This window comes from Hirundo rustica, chromosome 8, assembly GCF_015227805.2.
Source record: "Hirundo rustica isolate bHirRus1 chromosome 8, bHirRus1.pri.v3, whole genome shotgun sequence".
NCBI classification, from domain to species: domain Eukaryota; kingdom Metazoa; phylum Chordata; class Aves; order Passeriformes; family Hirundinidae; genus Hirundo; species Hirundo rustica.
Genome location: NC_053457.1, coordinates 10,448,297 through 10,466,327, shown reverse-complemented (window position 1 = coordinate 10,466,327; position 18,031 = coordinate 10,448,297). Strand labels below are relative to the sequence as shown.

At 43.7% G+C, this 18,031-nt stretch overlaps 1 protein-coding gene and 1 long non-coding RNA gene across 2 annotated transcripts in view; both read left to right on the top strand.

Moving 5' to 3' along the window:
• The window catches only part of LOC131378595 (uncharacterized), a 183,908-nt gene extending 174,280 nt beyond the window's left edge, over positions 1-9,628 (top strand). The window contains exon 4 of the long non-coding RNA XR_009208080.1: positions 9,506-9,628. This is a non-coding gene — a long non-coding RNA (uncharacterized LOC131378595). The remainder of the gene's footprint in view (positions 1-9,505) is intronic.
• A 1,768-nt stretch (positions 9,629-11,396) lies between these two features.
• The window catches only part of NRG3 (neuregulin 3), a 343,313-nt gene continuing 336,678 nt past the window's right edge, over positions 11,397-18,031 (top strand). Inside the window, 2 exon segments of the mRNA XM_058421560.1 lie at positions 11,397-11,894; positions 11,896-12,094. Of these exon segments, the coding sequence (XP_058277543.1) occupies positions 11,397-11,894; positions 11,896-12,094 (697 nt within the window).

The window sequence follows — 18,031 nt, the reverse complement described above, 5'->3', positions numbered from 1 at the left end:
GTTAGAATAAAAATGTAAGCTCTTTATACCTGAGAGTATTTGTATGTACAGTATTTTAATATAAAAAAACTGACCTGCATAGCTTCTGGGAAAAAAAAATTAAAAAAAAAAAAGTAATTTCTCTCGCTCTCGGGTTTAATCTGCTCTTAAAAAAGAAAAAAAAAAAAAAAAAAAAAAAGAAAAAAAAAGTCTTGCTTTCTGGTTTGTTTTGGTTTTCAGCTACCTTGGCCATAGATTTATCTTCTCAATGTGTCTCAGGATTCTCAGAGAGATGAGGACTTCACATTTAAAACTGAGTAATCTAAGTCTGTTGTTACTTTATAAAACTAGTGAGCATGGCCACTTGTGAGCTATTAGGTAATTCAGATTGTGTAGGCATGTCAATATTTGGCTCTTACAGTAGATCTGACTTTTTTCTGATTTACTTGACCAAATTGCAAACTTCATAGTAGCTTGATAATAAGAATAAAGAATATTCTATACTAATAAGAAAGATCTCTTTAATTCAATAGGCTCAGTATAAAACATGAGGCTAAATTACCACATTGCTGTAGGTTGGAGCAATGATATCAAAAATATGTTCTTCAGAATTTTCCTGTTTATAATTAGTTCAAAACCTTTTATTGTTGTTGTTTTTGCTTGGTTATGTAGGCTTGTAAAAATAAAGTAGACACAGTAACTGCCAACTTAAAAATCTCTTTGGAATAAGAAAGATGATAAGACAAGAGGAATGTATTTCATCAAATGGTTGACTCCCCTTATCTTACTGGCTTTTCCTGTAGAAAATAATTTCTAATTAGAAATCTTTGTGCTTCAGTATGCAAAGGCCTGGAATGTCACAGGGAAGGAACCCCCCATGCCATAACTCAGGGAAGTGCTCTGCTTAGGCAGGAATGCTTCTGCTGGCTTTAGCGGGGGATGTCTTCCAGCACAGGTCCTGAACACCTCCTGGAAAGTTTCTGCACTATTTATACAACTTATTCTTCATGTACTGGAAATGGGTAGATAATGGCAGCTGCTGAATGGCACCTGCCTCAGAGACGAACCTCTTGGTTTATCCTGGTCAGAGAAGAACCTCTTGGTTTATCTTGGTCAGAGATGAACCCCTTGGACACTGCTGCAGCACCCCACTCTCATGGCAAGGAACATGGCATATGTGTTGCAGGACAGGAGAACCACCAATATGTGCTAACAGTGAAATCATGGGATGTGCAGTTCAAGTCTGTCTGACTAGCACTGTTTTGGGTTAATACATATTGCTTCGGAACTTCCTGAGCTGGTAGCATGCAGTGAAATCTGCTGCCTGCTCCTACAGAAAAATAATCACTCCAGCTTCACGTTTCAGCTTGAGACAGTTCTCAGTTGCTTTGTTAAGAATGTGAGTAAAATCATGTTCCTGTTGAAACACAGAGCAGCTCTGCTATTGACCACAGCTGGGACTGTGCTAAGATGCTGTCAAGTTTCTGACATTTAAACGCCATCCTCACTTTTGAATCTTATGATTGCAACTAAAACATAGCAAAAGTTTCAAAGGAAGGAATGTGTTTTTCCATTTGCATAACTTTAATGATCAAGCTGATTGAGCTTAACATTTCTTTCAAAGTTCCCACTTCAGCTGGCATTGCTTGTGTTGAAATCGCATATATCTCTAAAGTAACATATTTTTGGAGAGTTCTATGTGATAGGAAACGGGGTTGCAAGATGAAAAGTTCTTTTCATCTTAGAAGTAACTTGTGTGTAAGCAAAGTGCTGTGGAGGGAGTCAGACTGTGTGCAGCTATGTGTACATTTGCCTGCCTGATTTGTTTCTCACTCAATCAAAAAAAGCTTTTAGGATGAACAAGAAGGAGAAAAAGCAAGGAGCAGAGGCCAGACAACCTTTTGTATGTTACCTCCTAAGAATTAATGGTGGGACCATGGTGGGGAAGTAATTAAAGTTATATCATGGGTTAATTAAAAGGATTCTTAATCATTAAAAGACTCTTCATTATAAAATAGAAAGGTCAGTATTTAAGGATGGTTTGTGCAAAATCAGTGAATGAAGACAGTGACTCTGAAAGATAAATTTACAAAAAACAGGATATCCCTGTGTTTGTGAGATGCAGTAGGTTTTCTCAGACTAAAGGTTAGAGATTTTCTGTTCTTTGTATAGATGCCTGTGTATACTTTGAACCTATAGATGCAGCACATTTATTTTTAGGGGCAATTTTCTACTAGAAAGCTGTTTGTCACCAGCTGCTTGCGAAGATTTCTTGTAGATGTCAGCGCAGCTTGGCTTGCACAGCAGGGCTGAGGAGTAGAGGCTGAATTTGAGGGCTCCGTGTAGAACATCTGATTCTAGGGCATATCCTCAAGAGTGCAGAAGTAATGAAATCTATAAGCTGATCTTCCCTTGCCTTCAGAGGGAGGGTAGAAACTATACCTAGACTTTTACAATTATAGCAATTAAATTAAACCTTTCTTTGAGGCACTTCGATTTGTGCAAGTTAGGTTTACACAGAATTAAAGCAATCGACTGGTGATTTTAATGGAAACATGCTCTGCAGCACTTTTGAAACTGATGTTTTGTATAAGATGTCCAGATAAACAATGAAAATAATGATATAAAGCACTCTGGTTTGAACAGTGTTTTGCTGCATTGTGGGTGTTGTTGTGCTGTACTACATCCTAGGATAGAAATATAGGAAGTGAAGAAATATCAGTAGAGAGAAGCTTGTGAGAGACCTTGGGGACGCTCATAATTCCCTGACCACAGGTTTGGATGATGAGGGAGCTCTAAAGTTTGAAATCTTAATTTCTGACCTCTGAGTACAGATTTATCATTCTGCTGAGCTTGATTCTCTGATTATAGAGAGACTGACTGACCAGAGAGGTTTCTCCATTAAAAGGTTCAATTTCCCAAAAGAGATGAAGGAAAATGGGAATGGCTGTGTCGAACAAATGAGTAGCTGAGCAGTCTATGAAGTTTAGCCACTTAGCCTTTGATGAGAGCTGTTTTAAATAAAAATATTCCTTTTGCACAGAAAAGAGATACAAAAATTCTAGTCTGAGTTTGAGATTGGAAGCTTATATGATTTTGTTCTCAAAAAAACCCATTTTTAGCTGTCTTGTTTAGGGTTCCTCCATGCATCCCAGTTGATGGTGAGAGATGTGCTTCAATTTCTGACTGCCAGAATCTCCTGGTGGGCCATGGATGTTTAATTTGACCTTAAAATATGATTCAATAAAGTGGTTCTGCATTATGTTTCTTCTAGACCCAGGAATATTTGCGTATGTTTATTTCTGCGAAAACTTGAGCTGTTGAATCCCTTAGCAGCTGATTGGTGTCTGCTTTGGTACCAAATGGGACAAAGTCACAGAGCGTTGTTCCATAGCCAAGGGATGCAGTCACATATTCTGTTTACTCCACGGCTTTAACATCTTCCTTCTCAAACAGATCTACATTTGCACACCGATACGTGTCTACATTTATACACATACATACATACATATATATCCACATTTCTAAAAGCTTTTCTGCTCTCCCTTTAGATCTGTTAGTGACATTAGAAATGTAAATTTTTTGAGAAAGAAAGCATTTAAAACAAAGCCTTATGTGACTGAAAGTTTGCTCCCTTCAGCCAACTAGCTCAGCTGGTCTGGTAAAAAAAAAGCAACAAGAAAACCACAAAGGAAAACAAACTCTTTCATTAAACCTCATTCAGAGTATGCAAGGTATATTGTTACTGGTATAATGTTGCTTATTAAATATGAAATCCTCGATTATTGAGCTGGAGACAATAACTACCATGACAAAGGCTGTGCATCAATGTAGTCATAGTGCACACAAAGAAACAGAGCACTTCGATTTGGAATTGGGATTTTAGGTTGCCTATTGCATTTCCAGTTTTCCATTGGACAAGTAAATGTTAGGACCTACAGTTTCTACACATGAAGGGATAGACTTGTACATTGGCAGTTAATTAGTTTAAGTTTGAATCCTAGTTATTAAAAAAAAAAAAATCTCCTTTTCAATCTGGTGGGGCTGCAAGTTTAGCTGTTAATAATTCTGTTGGTTTCAAAATACTAAAATTTCCAAAGTACATTCTTAATTTTTCTTCTTTTTTTAAAAAAACCACAGCTTTAAATATAGATATTTATCCAATTAATTTTCGATCGGTTGTTCTCTTTGAAATATTTATTCAGCAGCTGTCTTGCTCTGGCCATTGTTTTACTTCTTATTGTCCTGGCCATGGTGTCTGTCCACGTGCAGTTAAATTAAAATCACAGGAACATAGAATGGATTGTGTTGGAAGGGACATTTAGTGGTCATTTGTTCCAATTCCCCTGCAGTGAGCAGGGACATCTTCAACTAAACCAGGCTGCTCAGAGCCCCATCCAGCCTCACCTATTCCAGGGATATGGGGCATCCCACACCTCTCTGGGCAACCTGTTCCAGTGCCTCACCATCCTCAATGTAAGAAATTTCTTCCTTAGGTCCAGTCTAAAGTGACTCTTTTGGTTTAAAACCATTCCCCAGTGTCCTATCACAGCAGGCCCTGCTAAGAAGTCTCCTCCCATCTTTTGCGTAAGCCCATTTCAAGTGCTGAAAGGCTGCAGTGAGGTCTCCCTGGAGCCCTCTCCAGACTGAAGCAGTCTCTCAGCCTTTCCTCACAGGAGACATGGTCCATCCCTCATCTTCAGGGCAGTTGTGCTCTTGGTGAAGCTGTCCTGCATCACTTCCCTGTCCATGTGCCTTAGCATAACTTCCAGGAGGATCTATTTCATCCTTTTCTCAGGCACGGAGATGAGGCAGGGCAGTAGTTCCCAGAGTCCTCCTTTACATCCATTTTGAAAAATGGGTGCAATGTTTCCATTTTTTCCATAAAGGAGTTTTACCTGACTGCTGTGATTTTTCAAACATCATCAGGAATGGCTTGGCAACCACATCAGCCAATTTCTTCAGGGCTCTCGGGGCATCTTATCAGGTGCCATAGGCTTACACATGCATGCATAAGTCATACAAAAATACATTCATCAGTGCAAAACAGTGATAAACCCAGGATTCTCATCTGATTTATTTTCCATAACTCTTGATGCTGGTGTAGCTAGTTACAGAAAAGTTCCTCAGAGTTAGGCAGGGGCACTAGGGAAAAAGTTTATTCTGACTCCTCTGTTGAAGGAAAAAAAACCCATGTTTTTCCTTCATAGTTGAAATCCATGAAGAGTTGAAGTGCTTGGAAAATTTGACTGATTTAATGGATGTCTCAAAGCTTTAAAGATGAAAGATCCAGCTTTTCTTCCTGATTAAGCTATGAGAATTATGAGTTCCTGTGGGCTTTTTCTACTTCAAAGGGTCATCCAAATATAACTGTAAGGATGGATGCCACAAAATTATTTCCATTAAGTTTGACAGAATGAACTCCCTTTGTTTTTTGTGGAAGCATAAGGAGATTGCTCCCCTTAGCTTTTTCTGCCTGTTGCTTTTCTGGACATTCAGGGCAGCTTTGAAGAGGTTCCTGCAAAACTGCTGAACCTCCTAAAGCTGTCGGAATCTGACATCCAAAATATTCAGCAAACAACACGTAGCAGCAGTGTTCTCTGCCCTGGGTAGAAGCTATATGGGACAGCAAACAATGTTGAATTGAAAAAGAAAAGATCACAAAGTCTGAAATATGTGAATATATACATTCACTTTTATTCGTAAGTGGGTTCAAGTGTCCTTACTGGGATGGAAAAAGTGTAGATTTTCAGAAAATGTCTGGAAATAAGTCATAATAGTAAATTATTTTAACTCTCTTGTGTACTAATGACTGCTTCATAGGCTTTCCCACTTGCTGTTGTCACCATTTTGTCATAGATCTTGGAAAGATGTGAATTCTGAGTTAGGGCTTAGTCCAAGATAAAGTGCAGTATACTGAGAGGCTTCTGCTGACTCCATCACGCTTTGGAACAAGCTCTTTTGATGGCATTTTCATGTTTGCTTTCAATTATTTCTTTCTCTGGCATCCTAAATTGATGTTCCTGATAAAAATCTCAGGGGTTACAAAGGCTTGAAGAGTAATATATTCATTTCTCTCATGCTGCAGTGGCCTTCAGTATGTCACAAGGGCATTGTTAAGACTAGTCACTATATTTCTCAGTCTGAAATCATTATTACTTGTCTTCTTAGGAGACTGCTACAATACAACTAAAATCAGAATGTAAAAAGTACTTGCCAAACAGAATTTATCCCACTGAAATCCTTAGTATTTACGGTCAGTTAAAGGTAGAGAATACTGAAAATTTGGTTTGATAAAAAATTAGTCAGGCATTTAAATTTCAGTTATACAGCAATAAATTCCTCCAACGAAAGTATTCAGTTTACTAATATTTCCTGACTGAAACAAGTTTTGTAGGATTTGGGGTATCAGATTTTTCATTAATATCATGTCATGTTTCATTTCATCATTACGAACCACACCAAGATAAATATCTGAATTTTATATATTCATTGGTGCACATTCAAGTGTAATTCTAAATATTTAGTGGCAGCCTTGGCATTTGCAAATTGGCTACACATGACTTGAGTAACCTACAGCTGATGGTTGTTGAGGAGGAACCAGCACACTTGCACCGTGTGACAAGATAGGTCTATTTTATCGAATTAATTTAGCCATGGGGTTGTTATTCAGAGTTTAGATTGCAGTGAGGGAGAGCAGATTCCTTAAAACAAAACTACATGTCGCTCATCTCACACCTGTCTGAGGCATAATGTGACATAATGCACAGGAGCAGCCAGCTCCCATCTCAAATGGCTGCTGCGCTGTGGAACTCTGCCGTGCATTTCTCACTTGTTGCAACTCCCAACACCCTGTGTAAGAATTCTAGGGAATACTTTAGGAATCACATTACAAACAGGTCCTTAGCCCAAGGGCCCTGACGAGGTGATGGCTGAGTAAAGCCTGTTGTAAAGCCTGGTGTGTCTTGGGCAATGGCTGTTTCAGCAATCGGCAGGGCAGGAGCACTCTGGTCCCGAGCATTGGTCAATGGCATCACTGGAACGCTGGCTGTGCACTTCACCTGGAAGAGGGAATACAGTGACATGCTAACCTCACACAAAAGCAAGGTTTTCCCCACCTGTGAGCTGACCACTAGGGATCTGTATGATGTGGCTGAGCTGGGGATGAAAGCTAAGAGGAAGAATTAAGAATATTCAAATGCCCTAGTTTGGGAAGCAGCGTAACACCTATTTATATAACCAGCCCCAATTCAGGCATCCTTTGGGAAATTCTGTTTTGTTTGCCACAGCTTCCTACTGAAGTACCAGAACACAGGAGGTGAGGTGGTGCTGGAGCAACTCACAAATTCAAGACTGGTTATGCTCTCGGGGGCTGATTACACCATAAAGCAAAGTAACTGTGGAGGTTTTGTCATTCAAAACTTTAGGTGACATTTACATGAGATAACAAGGAATGTCTTCAGTGTTTTGTAAAGCTGGAGAAGAAACAAAGGCCTTTAACCCTGTGTGTATGTAGGATTGGGATACAGGCATCCCACATGCATATTGTTTACACGCTGAAATGGATGTAGCTCCATTTCACGGCTCTGATTTTCTAAATTTGAATTTCCACTTCTTTTGTTGGCTCTTCTGAGGATACTTACCCTGAGGTTTCTAGACCTGATTCCATGATAACAGTTAAACAATAATGTTAACTCCCTTAACTCATCCAGGACATTTCATTATTTGAAATAATGGCTGTAGGCATGCGTGAAGCCAAGCAGGAACAGCACCCTGGTAGCACAACCATTAGCTGGGCCATACCTACTGACAGCCAGAGTGGGACCCCCTGTGACAAACAAAGCACACATGCAAAAATGGCATACCTGTTACATGCTGCATCACACCAGTCCTTAAGAAAATAACACCTCTGACTCCATCATAGATAAGTAATTTTAATCTACTCCAGTCACCGATGTCCTCGAGGAGATACTATAGATTTCTTTGCATATTATGATGAAAAGTCAAGAAAAATGAATTACATATTGTTTTCTGATCACGATAAACATATTTCCAGAAAAAGTAAAGGAGCTGGGCTCTGATACAAAATGAGTAGGAAGAAATGCAAGTGAGAGCTACCAAATACCTACGTAAATTAGAATTAATGCATGGAACAGATTCAGTTTTACAAGAGTGGGCTGATTTGAGAAACCGATTATGATTTGAATATTAATTTTTAAGGACAGAGAAATAATCTAAAAGCATCCGGAGGCTGTGGTTTTGTATACATTATAACATTTTAACTCATGACTAAGTTATTACAGGAAGACATCTCTGTGTATTCCCTTCATTAAGGTGTCTGTCTAGATGAATGACTTTTTTTTGTTAACTGTAGGATAACCTACTTGAAATACATTTGCATTTACTATGAGGTTAAGGGAAGCTTCTTTTATCAAGATCCATTTCATATTTTTAGGCCAGAGAATTTTCTTCAAGAGAAAATAGTCATTGGTAAGATCTTAATTAATATATCAGGGTAATGCCTGTTTTTAAGTAATTCACTTAAGTAAAGCACATTGAAAGCATTCCATAACCAATTGCAAGAACAGTTCCTCAACCCTCAATAAGAATGGGAAATTGTAAGAAAAGAAGCCTGAAAATCTTTCCTAATAATACAGGAAGTCTTCCAATATTAAACGATGAAATGGCTACACTTGAGTGATCTTAATGGTATCACATCCTGATGTCTTCCATTAGAACCATTGCAAAATTTAGGAGCTGATAGCTTGAAAATCTTAGTGGGAGAAGAAGTGCAGTTGAGACTTACGAAAAACTCTGAAAGAGTCCAGGACATGGTCATGAGAAAAATAAAAGCTCTCTGTCTTGTAAGTGTTGTAAAACATTTTTGTTCTTCTAAGAAGCACGTACTAATTATTTGAGGATGAAGACAGAGTGATTCATCCTGGGCTTAGTGAGCTGCAATATGGTTACGGAAGAGGCAGGAGCTAAAGGACATTTGTACAGGCAACACAAATCAGCGAGCAGGACAAAAGTATTCCAAGCTTATAAGGAAGGCGAGAACTTTGTAGGACAGGCACTCACAACTGAAAGCACCTGAAAATCACTGAAAAAGATTCCCTCCATTTGCAAGACTTTCCTATCTTTCCCATTTGTTTGCTTTATTTGGCATCCATTTGTGGTTCTTTCTAAGTGCTTTCTCCTAATCCTCTTTTCCTCTTCACTAAAGGAGTAAAAACCCCTAAATTCATGTTTTCCAGTGCCAAAGTGAGGGAATTTTTTAAAGTGTTTAAATAGTAACTTACCCGATGAGCCACTTCCACAGATCTCCCTGATGGCTGTTAGCACAGAACTATCTTAGAGGAGCTGCCAAACTCCAGAGGGAGTTCTTGAAGTGACAATAATCTAGATATCTAGTTAATATAATATTGATAATTTAAATGGTATTAACATTCATTCTGGAGAAAAAGCAAGCAGATATGTTTCAGTTGCAATACTTAATTTTCTCTCTTTGTCTCTTTTTACACAGAACAAATGCATTTTACAGATTGTTTCCAGCTTTTCTGCTCACTTGTCATGTAGAAATATCAATACCCTTAAATACATGACTAAGGAAATGATACCTATGCATCAATACCAGAAAAGGACATCAATAAGGTAACAGGTCACAAGAAAGGGTTAAAAACATCTGTACATGTATAATTCTATAGAGCATTTTCTAAAAAAATTTAAATGGAGAGTAAGCCACATTTGGCAAACTGCTGTTAACCCTTCAGTGACCACCCTAGCTGGTGAAATGTTTGTCCAGTAAGTGAAAGGAAAGCACCCATTGCTGACTACGTTGAACTTGGGAATTCAACTTTGGTGTAGACCAAATCAGCCAGAGCAGTTAAGCTGCCAAAAACTTGTCTGGCGACCTCAGTATGCGGCTGTGCCCTCAGTTTCTCCCCAGCTGCTGTCCTTTTGTTGCAGGTGCGTGGTGGGTTGTTTTGGTGGGTTTGTTTGTTTTTCCTTTAGCGAATCCCATTAGAAACAAGACGCTTCCATCTGATACCTATCGGATAGCACCAAGGTGGGAGCAGCCCCGTCCTGAGCCCTGGCTGTGGTCGGGCTCCCTCGCGGAGCTGTCTCCAGCCCGGCGCACCCGCAGCCCCTCGCCGCTCCCTGCACACAGGTCTTTCCTGACAGGGAGCACCCGCCTATTGGACCGCTACCACAGGATGGGTTCGGGAGCTTCGCCCCCACCCCGCACCCCCGCCCCTTTCTCTTTTCCCTCTCTTTCCTTTCCTTTTCCCTTCCTTCCCTCTCTTTCCTAGGTTCCGTTTGCCGTAGCATCCCCCCTCCCGAGGGGTTTGCCTGGATGATTTATTTATCTTGTGCGCATTAAGAAACCACCATTAGGCTTTGGTGGGAGGCGCCTTGCTCGGTGCGCGCTCGCCTGCCTCCGCGGCGCTGCCAGAGGAATACACAATCGAGCCGAAGCTGCAAGCTTGGCAGGAGCTGCCTTTGCGTGCCCATCTACTTGCCGGATCCGTATATTTTTTTGCCGACTGGGTCGTTGACGCTCCCCTCCAGGGCTTCATCTTAATTTTTTTTATTATTATTTTTGCGTGTGTGTGGATTATTTAATTTTTTTCCTCTTTTTTAATTTTTTTTTTTTTTTTTTCCCCCGGGAATCCTCGCCGGAGTTTCGATGCCGGGCCGGACTTAGCGCGGGCGCGGAGGAGCTGCGCGGAGCCTCCTGGCCCGGGCCCCGCCCGCGGATCGGCCTCCCTGGCCCGGCGCCGGCCGCGGGTTGGCCGCGGGGCCGCGGAGTGGCGGGTGCGCCGCGCCGCCGCCTCCCCGCGGAGCCGCCGAGGGATGCTGCTGCGCCGCGGCCGGGCATAGGCAGGAGCCGAGCGGGCGGGGGAGGGAAGGAAGGAAAGAAAGACGGAAAGAAAGGATCCCCCAAGCCCCGAGGGGAGAGGAAAGGCGAGAAGGAGCGTGAATGTGAAGGAATGTACCTGCCCGTCGCCGGAGCCGCACGCTTGGGATAAAAAATAAATAAACCGAGGAGGCTGATCTCTGCGACTTATTACCCGGAGGGGAAAAAAAAAAAAAAAAAAAAAAAAAGGAAAGAAAAAGGAAAAGAAAGGAAAAACCTTATAGCGGAGGGACAAGAAGAAGAGCGACGAGGCTGCAGCGAGCGGCGCCCGGCGGATGGCGCGGCCGTCCCGCTGACTCCGCGGCCGCGGGAGGCTGCGCGGGGCGGCGCGGCGCGGCGCGGGGCATGCCGTGCCGGCGGCGTGACTGAGCGGGGCGCTCCCGCCGCCCGCTCCGCACCGCGCCGCGCTCCCCTCCGCTCTCCCCTCCGCATGCCGCCGGCAGCCGCGGCGCGCTGATGCCCCGGGGCCGCGGCGGCGCTGCGGACGGCCCCTAGGATGAGCGAGGGGGCTGCCGGCGCCGCGGCGCCCGGGGCGGCGGAGGCGGCGGCCGCGGCGGGGGGCCCGGGCGGGGATGGGGCCGGGGGGCCGCCGCGGGAGCTGCGCTGCAGCGACTGCATCGTCTGGAACCGGCAGCAGACGTGGCTGTGCGTGGTACCCCTCTTCATCGGCTTCATCGGTCTGGGGCTCAGCCTCATGCTGCTCAAGTGGATCGTGGTGGGCTCCGTCAAGGAGTACGTCCCCACCGAGCTGATGGACGCCAAGGGCGTGGGGCAGGACCCCTTCTTCCTCTCCAAGCCCACCGCCCCCCCCCGCGGCGCGGAGACCACCGCCGCCGCCACGCCGCGGCCGCCCAGCCGCGTCAGCCCCCGCCTCACCACCATGAGCCGGGCTCCCCCGCGGCCCCCCGGCACCCGCGGCCCCGCGCGGGGCGGCCCGCGGCCCACCGCGGCCAGGCACCCCGTGTCACCGCACACGGCACCGCCCGCCAGCGGCCCCCCCCGGCACCGCCGGCCGCGCCGCCCGGCCGCCGCCCGCCGCCCCCAGCACCCCGCCGCTGCCCGCCTGGCCCACTGCGGCACACGCTACCTCCTCCTACAAGATCTACGTCCACGACTCGGCGCCGTCCTGGACCTTGTCTCCCTTCCAGGAGTCCACCACCACCACGCCGGAGGCCAGCACGACCCCCAAAACCCGTAAGTGTCGCCGGCCGCCCCGCGCCCTCGGGCCGCCCGGTGCGCGCCTCGCCCCGTCCGGAGCCGGCGGGGTCGGGCCGGGGCCGTGCGTCGTTCCCGGGCGGTTGCCGCCGTGCGGGAGGGCCGGAGGGCTCCGAAGTTTGCGCTTCTCTCTCCCTTCCCTGCTTGCGCCCCCTTTTTACCCCCGGCAAGTTCCCTGCTTGTGCGATGGATGTTGAGGCAGGAGCAGCCATTTGAGGCTTTTCATTGTGGTTTTAGGAAGGCTGCAGACCCCCTCCCTCCTTTCCCCTTCCAGGCTGGTCTGCGAAGGGTACTTTAGGAGATGCTGGGAGGTGTCTGAGCGAGAGGGACCGGTGATGACCCCCCCCAGAAGGGGCAGTGTGGAGAGTGGTCTTCAGCAGGTGCGGGCTGGACCGTGCATGTGCATCTCTGCTGGTGACAGAGTTTGCCTGCCCGTACGCTCCTCTCCCTTGAAACGGGGTACTCTCTCCGTCCCAGTGCCCGGCTGCTGAAGGAGCTGTGCCCAGCTCTGCCAGGAAGGAGCCCGGAGGCACCCCGCGGATATCCAGACCCATCCCAGCGCTTTGATGGTTCCCGTGTGTAGCCACGGCACCGTGTTCCCGTAACTGACTATTTTTTTTTAAGCAGAGGAGGGGGCTCGTTCTCCGATTGATGCTTGGTGACTGATTCTTCCCACCCTCCCAAGCATAAACCTGAGGATTCGGGCTAAAGCTGAAAATTCGTATGGTCTGGGTGCATTAACTTTCAGCTTCTCATAAAGGTTACTTAGGACAAATGCAATCCTTGCCAGAAGAGCTGCTGTGCGATGCTATTTAGTGAAATGCTCAATTATACTGTATTATAGTAGAGTTCTGCGCTTCCTTGGATGCAGCAGAGGAAGTGAAAAGCCGGGTGTCCTCCATTAACACTTAGTTGCTGCTGCTGGGAACGTCAGTTCAATTGAATCCCTTTTAGAGCCCAGGGCTCCCCTTTTGTGTGTTAACGTAGGGGTATTCTGCTGGAGGGTTTTGTTGGAAAGCATGAACTTTAAAGTATGAACTTTCTTTTGTCTGTTCAATCTATTTGTTGATAAGCGCTGGCCGAGAGGATAGGCAGTGCAAGCTGGTCTTGTGAATTGACAAAATTGGGAGAAGAACAGCAAATTGGATCTGTATGGGTGGGTGGGTGTGCAGGTGGCGGATGGCTGGGAATGATTACGAATGAAACTATCACTGAATCAGAAGAGCTAACGAGGCAATAACTCGTTTTGCCTGTGTCTACCACAGTAATTGAGGGAGAAGCAGCCCTTACAGGTGTGTGCAAGCCTGTACGTTCTGTAGGTACAACCTAAGGTAGCTGGAAGTTACCAGAAGGAAAATCTTTTGTGGAGCACAATGCAACCTGTTTCACTCAGGTGTATAGAGAGCTGTATAGGGCACCTCTTAAAAACAAAACAGCAAATGAAGCCAGGTTCTCAGCCCATGTGTCTATTTTCAGTCCTTGTGTGAACCAGATATGCTTCACGGTTCTTCAGACTGCTGTGATCTGTGTGCCTGTGTCTGTCTGGGCTTGCCAAGTGGGATCTGTCAGGGTCTGAATGCTCCCTTGCAATCTCTTCCTTTCTCCCCTTGCTGTCTCGTTGGATATGTAGGAGAAATCCACAGCAATTTCCGCCCCTCTAGGCTGCCTCCTTACAAGGTATAGAAGGCAGGAATATCCTGATTAATAAATAATGTTCAGCTGGCAGGACTCTCCTCCATGCAAGACACACAAAGGAAGAAGAAAAACCACAATCTTGAAACGTTCCTGGCAGTTGCAGAGCTTCCTAACTATTTTTTGGTTTAGGGAGGCTGCTAATACCTTTTACAGCAGGGTGTTTCCCTTCATTAACTGCGGCTCAGTTATAGGATGGAAATGCAAGAAGTGCAAATCCAGCAGAAATTGACCCTGTTTGGGCACATTGATAGCAGAGATTATCATTAATGGAAGATTAAATAGATTACATAAAAAAGGATTTGAATTTGTAGGGCATATGAACATTTTTTAAAGCCTACAGCTGTACTCTCCTGATACATATAAGCATCTCTAAGGATACATGTAAAATTCTTTGAGGCTGTGGTATCCGCTGAGGGGAGAGAAAGGAGAAGCGCAGGCTTTGTGCTGTGAACTGCTGACATGGTGTGACCTCAAATCAAGTATCTGTGTCTGCCACTAATAGCTCTCAGTGAGAAAGGGAATTTTTTTAAAAACAAATTTATCCCTAATTTCCTAGATTGAGCTGCATGTTCCTTCAGTGCCTGTTGTTCCAGCTGCTGTTGAAATGAGAGTCATGGATCCTGTTGTACCTTGTGAATACAAATCTGACAGGATGAATCTCATGCCCCAGCCTTCAAAACAGTGCACGCCCTTGTGTCATCCTCTGGCTTGGCAAGGCACATGTGTGGGCGGGAGTCGGAGGTTATTTAGCATTTCACAGCTTTTAAGAAAAGAAGCAGCTGTCTTTATTTGTACTGGTTTGTGTTGTAGTTTATTTAATTGTTCTAGCATGTTAAAATAGGCTCAGAACAGGACTTGGGAAAATGGAAGGCAAATCAGGAGTTATTTCTCCAGAAAGCCGGATGACTGCCCACCTGAATAAGTGTTGGTAGAGCCTTTTCTCTGTGTGTGTATTCATCTGAGGAGATGTTGTGAAATCTCTCCTTTTTGTGGGTGTGCATAATGACAATAATTCTTGGTTGTGTTTCACTCAAAGTCAAGTTATCTGTTAGCTGTTTTGAAAGTTCTTGATGAAGATCCTTCAGGTTCTGACTAAGCAAAAGCCACTTACTCATCAAATCTCTCTCTGTATCTTGTTCCTGCGTGTGTTTTCCATGATCACGTATGGACCATGCCTTTTCAGCCTAAGCCTCTTCGTCCAGTGCTCAGTGTAAAAGTCAATCACTGCTTTAGAAGGATAGTACAGCCTGTAGATCAAAAAAATCAACCAACAGACTGGAACATGCTAGTGGGGTTTTATTTTTATCAAGCCATTGGTTTCATTTCTAAAGAGTCATGCCCTGATTTTTCCAATATGCATTTTTCATGGTATTCTAGGTTCTTCAGTAACGTTATTATCCTCAAATTGAGATACTATACTTAAAAGAATTCCTGTGTGAATTCAGCTATGAAATAGCACTGTGGTTTCTCTTGTGTTCATATGACTGAAGGCTAATGCAGAGAACTGAGGTCAGGCAGGTGGGGCTCAACTAATGCATAGTAACCAGGAAAAGAGATGTTACAGAACACTTAATCAATATATCTTGTGAAGTCAAATTGCAACCTTTTTTTTTTTTTTTTTTTTTTTTTTTAAGTCTGAGTCTGCTTTGATTTCCTGCTAAAGATTTTCAGGTCCAGTCATTTATCCTCGTCATATTTCTGACTGTTTGTAATGCACAGCATGGGTTCAAGTAACAAGCATCTGGCAGATGCTCTGCTACCAGCACTGACATTTTGGTAAAAGCTCTTTGTTTTATTTTGCACTGACTCAAATATCTTTTTCACATTAAGGATGACACTTAGATGGAACTGCGGGGTTTTCACCAACTGGAGGGTGTTGTGGGAGGTGCCAAACCGTAGTAAAACCAGACCTACTCTTCCCAGAGCTCTGAAGTGTTCTGCCAGCAGATGACATGGATGGCAAACGCTTCTCACGATGGCCATGAGCTGTCATTGAATCGAGGGAAGCACACGTGACTGAGGAGCACGTGCCTTTGGCATTAACTGATACTAATGTGCCAGTTATCTGCCAATTATAAATGCTTCAAAAGCTGTTGAATTGAAAAAAAAAAACAAAACACCAAGGCAAACAACTGGGGGTTTTAGGAGCATTTGCTTCTTCTTCATTCTCACTTATTTTCTATTTGTGTACCTTCAGTCAGTACCACTGACGTGATTGGATTTTGTGTTTCCCATATTAGATACCTGTTGAAAGGAAGGCTGCCATCAAGGTAAAAATAGCAAACAGAGATGTGCAGCCACATCAGTGAAGTATAAGTTACTGTAATTTATTTTATTTTTCATATTTTACAGCTATGACTTGCTTCATCTGTTTCAATTAAGTTGGAGGACACCGGACTTGATTCCGTTTTCCATTTTCAATCTTCTTTGTAGTGAGGGACTAGAGCAGCTATCACTGAATTCATAAAGAACTGGAATATTCAAATAGGACCCACTCAGATATGTGCATTGATTCTATTCAAATGTATTTCTTCTCTCTTCCCTTCATTAAAGGGATTGTTGGAATCTGATGAAGAGTTTGCACAGCACTGGCATGATGACTGGGAGGGATATGGCTGAAATTATTTCATGCTGATTTTTAATCCTAAAGGAAATTCTTTTGGGGGCTGTAGACTTTGTCATTACGTTGATTTAACCTGTGGTCACTGATAAAAGCAAAGCCTTGCTTTTTATTTGGCCTTTTTTTTTTTCTTTTCTTTTTTTTTCTTTTTTCTTTTTTTTTTTTTTTTTTTTTTTGCATTTATCCAAGGACATTATGTGATATATTATATGTTGACAACAGAATACCATTATTAAATTAGAGTATTGATTCATTGCAAAGGATTATGCTAAAGTAATGTTGGTGGTTTATCTAAACCCACAGAAAATGGAAATTAAAAATTAAAGCAAAAGACCTGTCTCTACAGTATTGTGTCTAGTGTTGCACAGTGCATTTGTCATATGACTCATTGCTTTGAATGCAAAGCCCAGTAAAAACAGGGATTGCTGTGGATTTGGCCTTGACTTTCAGTTTCATAGCTCCTAAGGTTTTCAGGAGGTACCTGAAACTACCAGTGTTTGGTTTTGTCGATTTCTCCTGTGATTGTTTTGGAAACAAGCTGCACAGGGAAAAGGGCCTAAGTAAAATCATGTGGGATGACTTGGTCACAAGCATATATAAATAAATTCATTAAAAGCAGAGGCTTATGTGTCTCTGAGCCTGGTGGTTTCTTTTTGAGCTTCTTCGTGTTTGAACAGCTTTGCAATGCTGTGCACTTGTGTGTGCACACACAAAATGCAAGCGTGGGTTTGTGCATTTGCACAGGGCCAGGTTTTGGGGAGGATCAGGATCTCAAAGCCTGTAGTAACCCCAGGAGCAGTCTTTGGCTGCGTTGGTTCTGGTGCTAGTCCAGTCATCATGGTTCAGAAAAGAAACCCAGAGGTTTCATTGAAGCTGGTGGGGCTGAGTGCCAAGTTGAAGTGCATCTGTTTTAATTTGGAAGTCTCTTTCAGGTTCTGCTGTGTGGAAGGGGCGTGTTACTATTAAGTACAAGTACTTTTTTTGTTACTATTTTGCATTATAAGAGTAGACAAAACACAGGAGAAACAATGAAATACTTTGTGTTACGGAGATGTTCTCTTCCTCCAAGGGACTCGGTTCTTGGCTCAATATGGTGACAGGTTGGAAGTGTCATTTAATGAGACAGCCGTGCTTCAGATCAAAACTGGGGCCGTGTTGGCTCATGGCTCAACTGAATTTCCAAGGTGGACAGCTCATAAACCTGCTTTCTTACTTTTACCTTCCCCCTCATGGCTAATCTCAAGTAAAGTACATCTTCATTGAGGAAAGGAGTTCCCTATGAGGGTGGAGAGAGGGTGTTTCAAACCTGGACGAGACACAGGAGGAACGTTCAGGTGGCTTCCAAGTAGAGCAGAGAAAGTAAATGCACACAAGGGGGCAAGTGCTTTTGAATGTGTTCCTACTTTCTGTCACACAGGTTTCTGGGGTCCCTTGGTAGAATGCCTTCAAGAGGAAAAAAATTGAATAAAGCAGCCACGAGGAAAATCAAAATAGCAACTGTGCTTCTAAATTTCTGTGTCCTTTTCACGGAAGAAATGTCTAATTGGATCAACTCTTCCTGGTGAAATTTGGAGGTAGCAGAGAAAAATATATTAACTGAA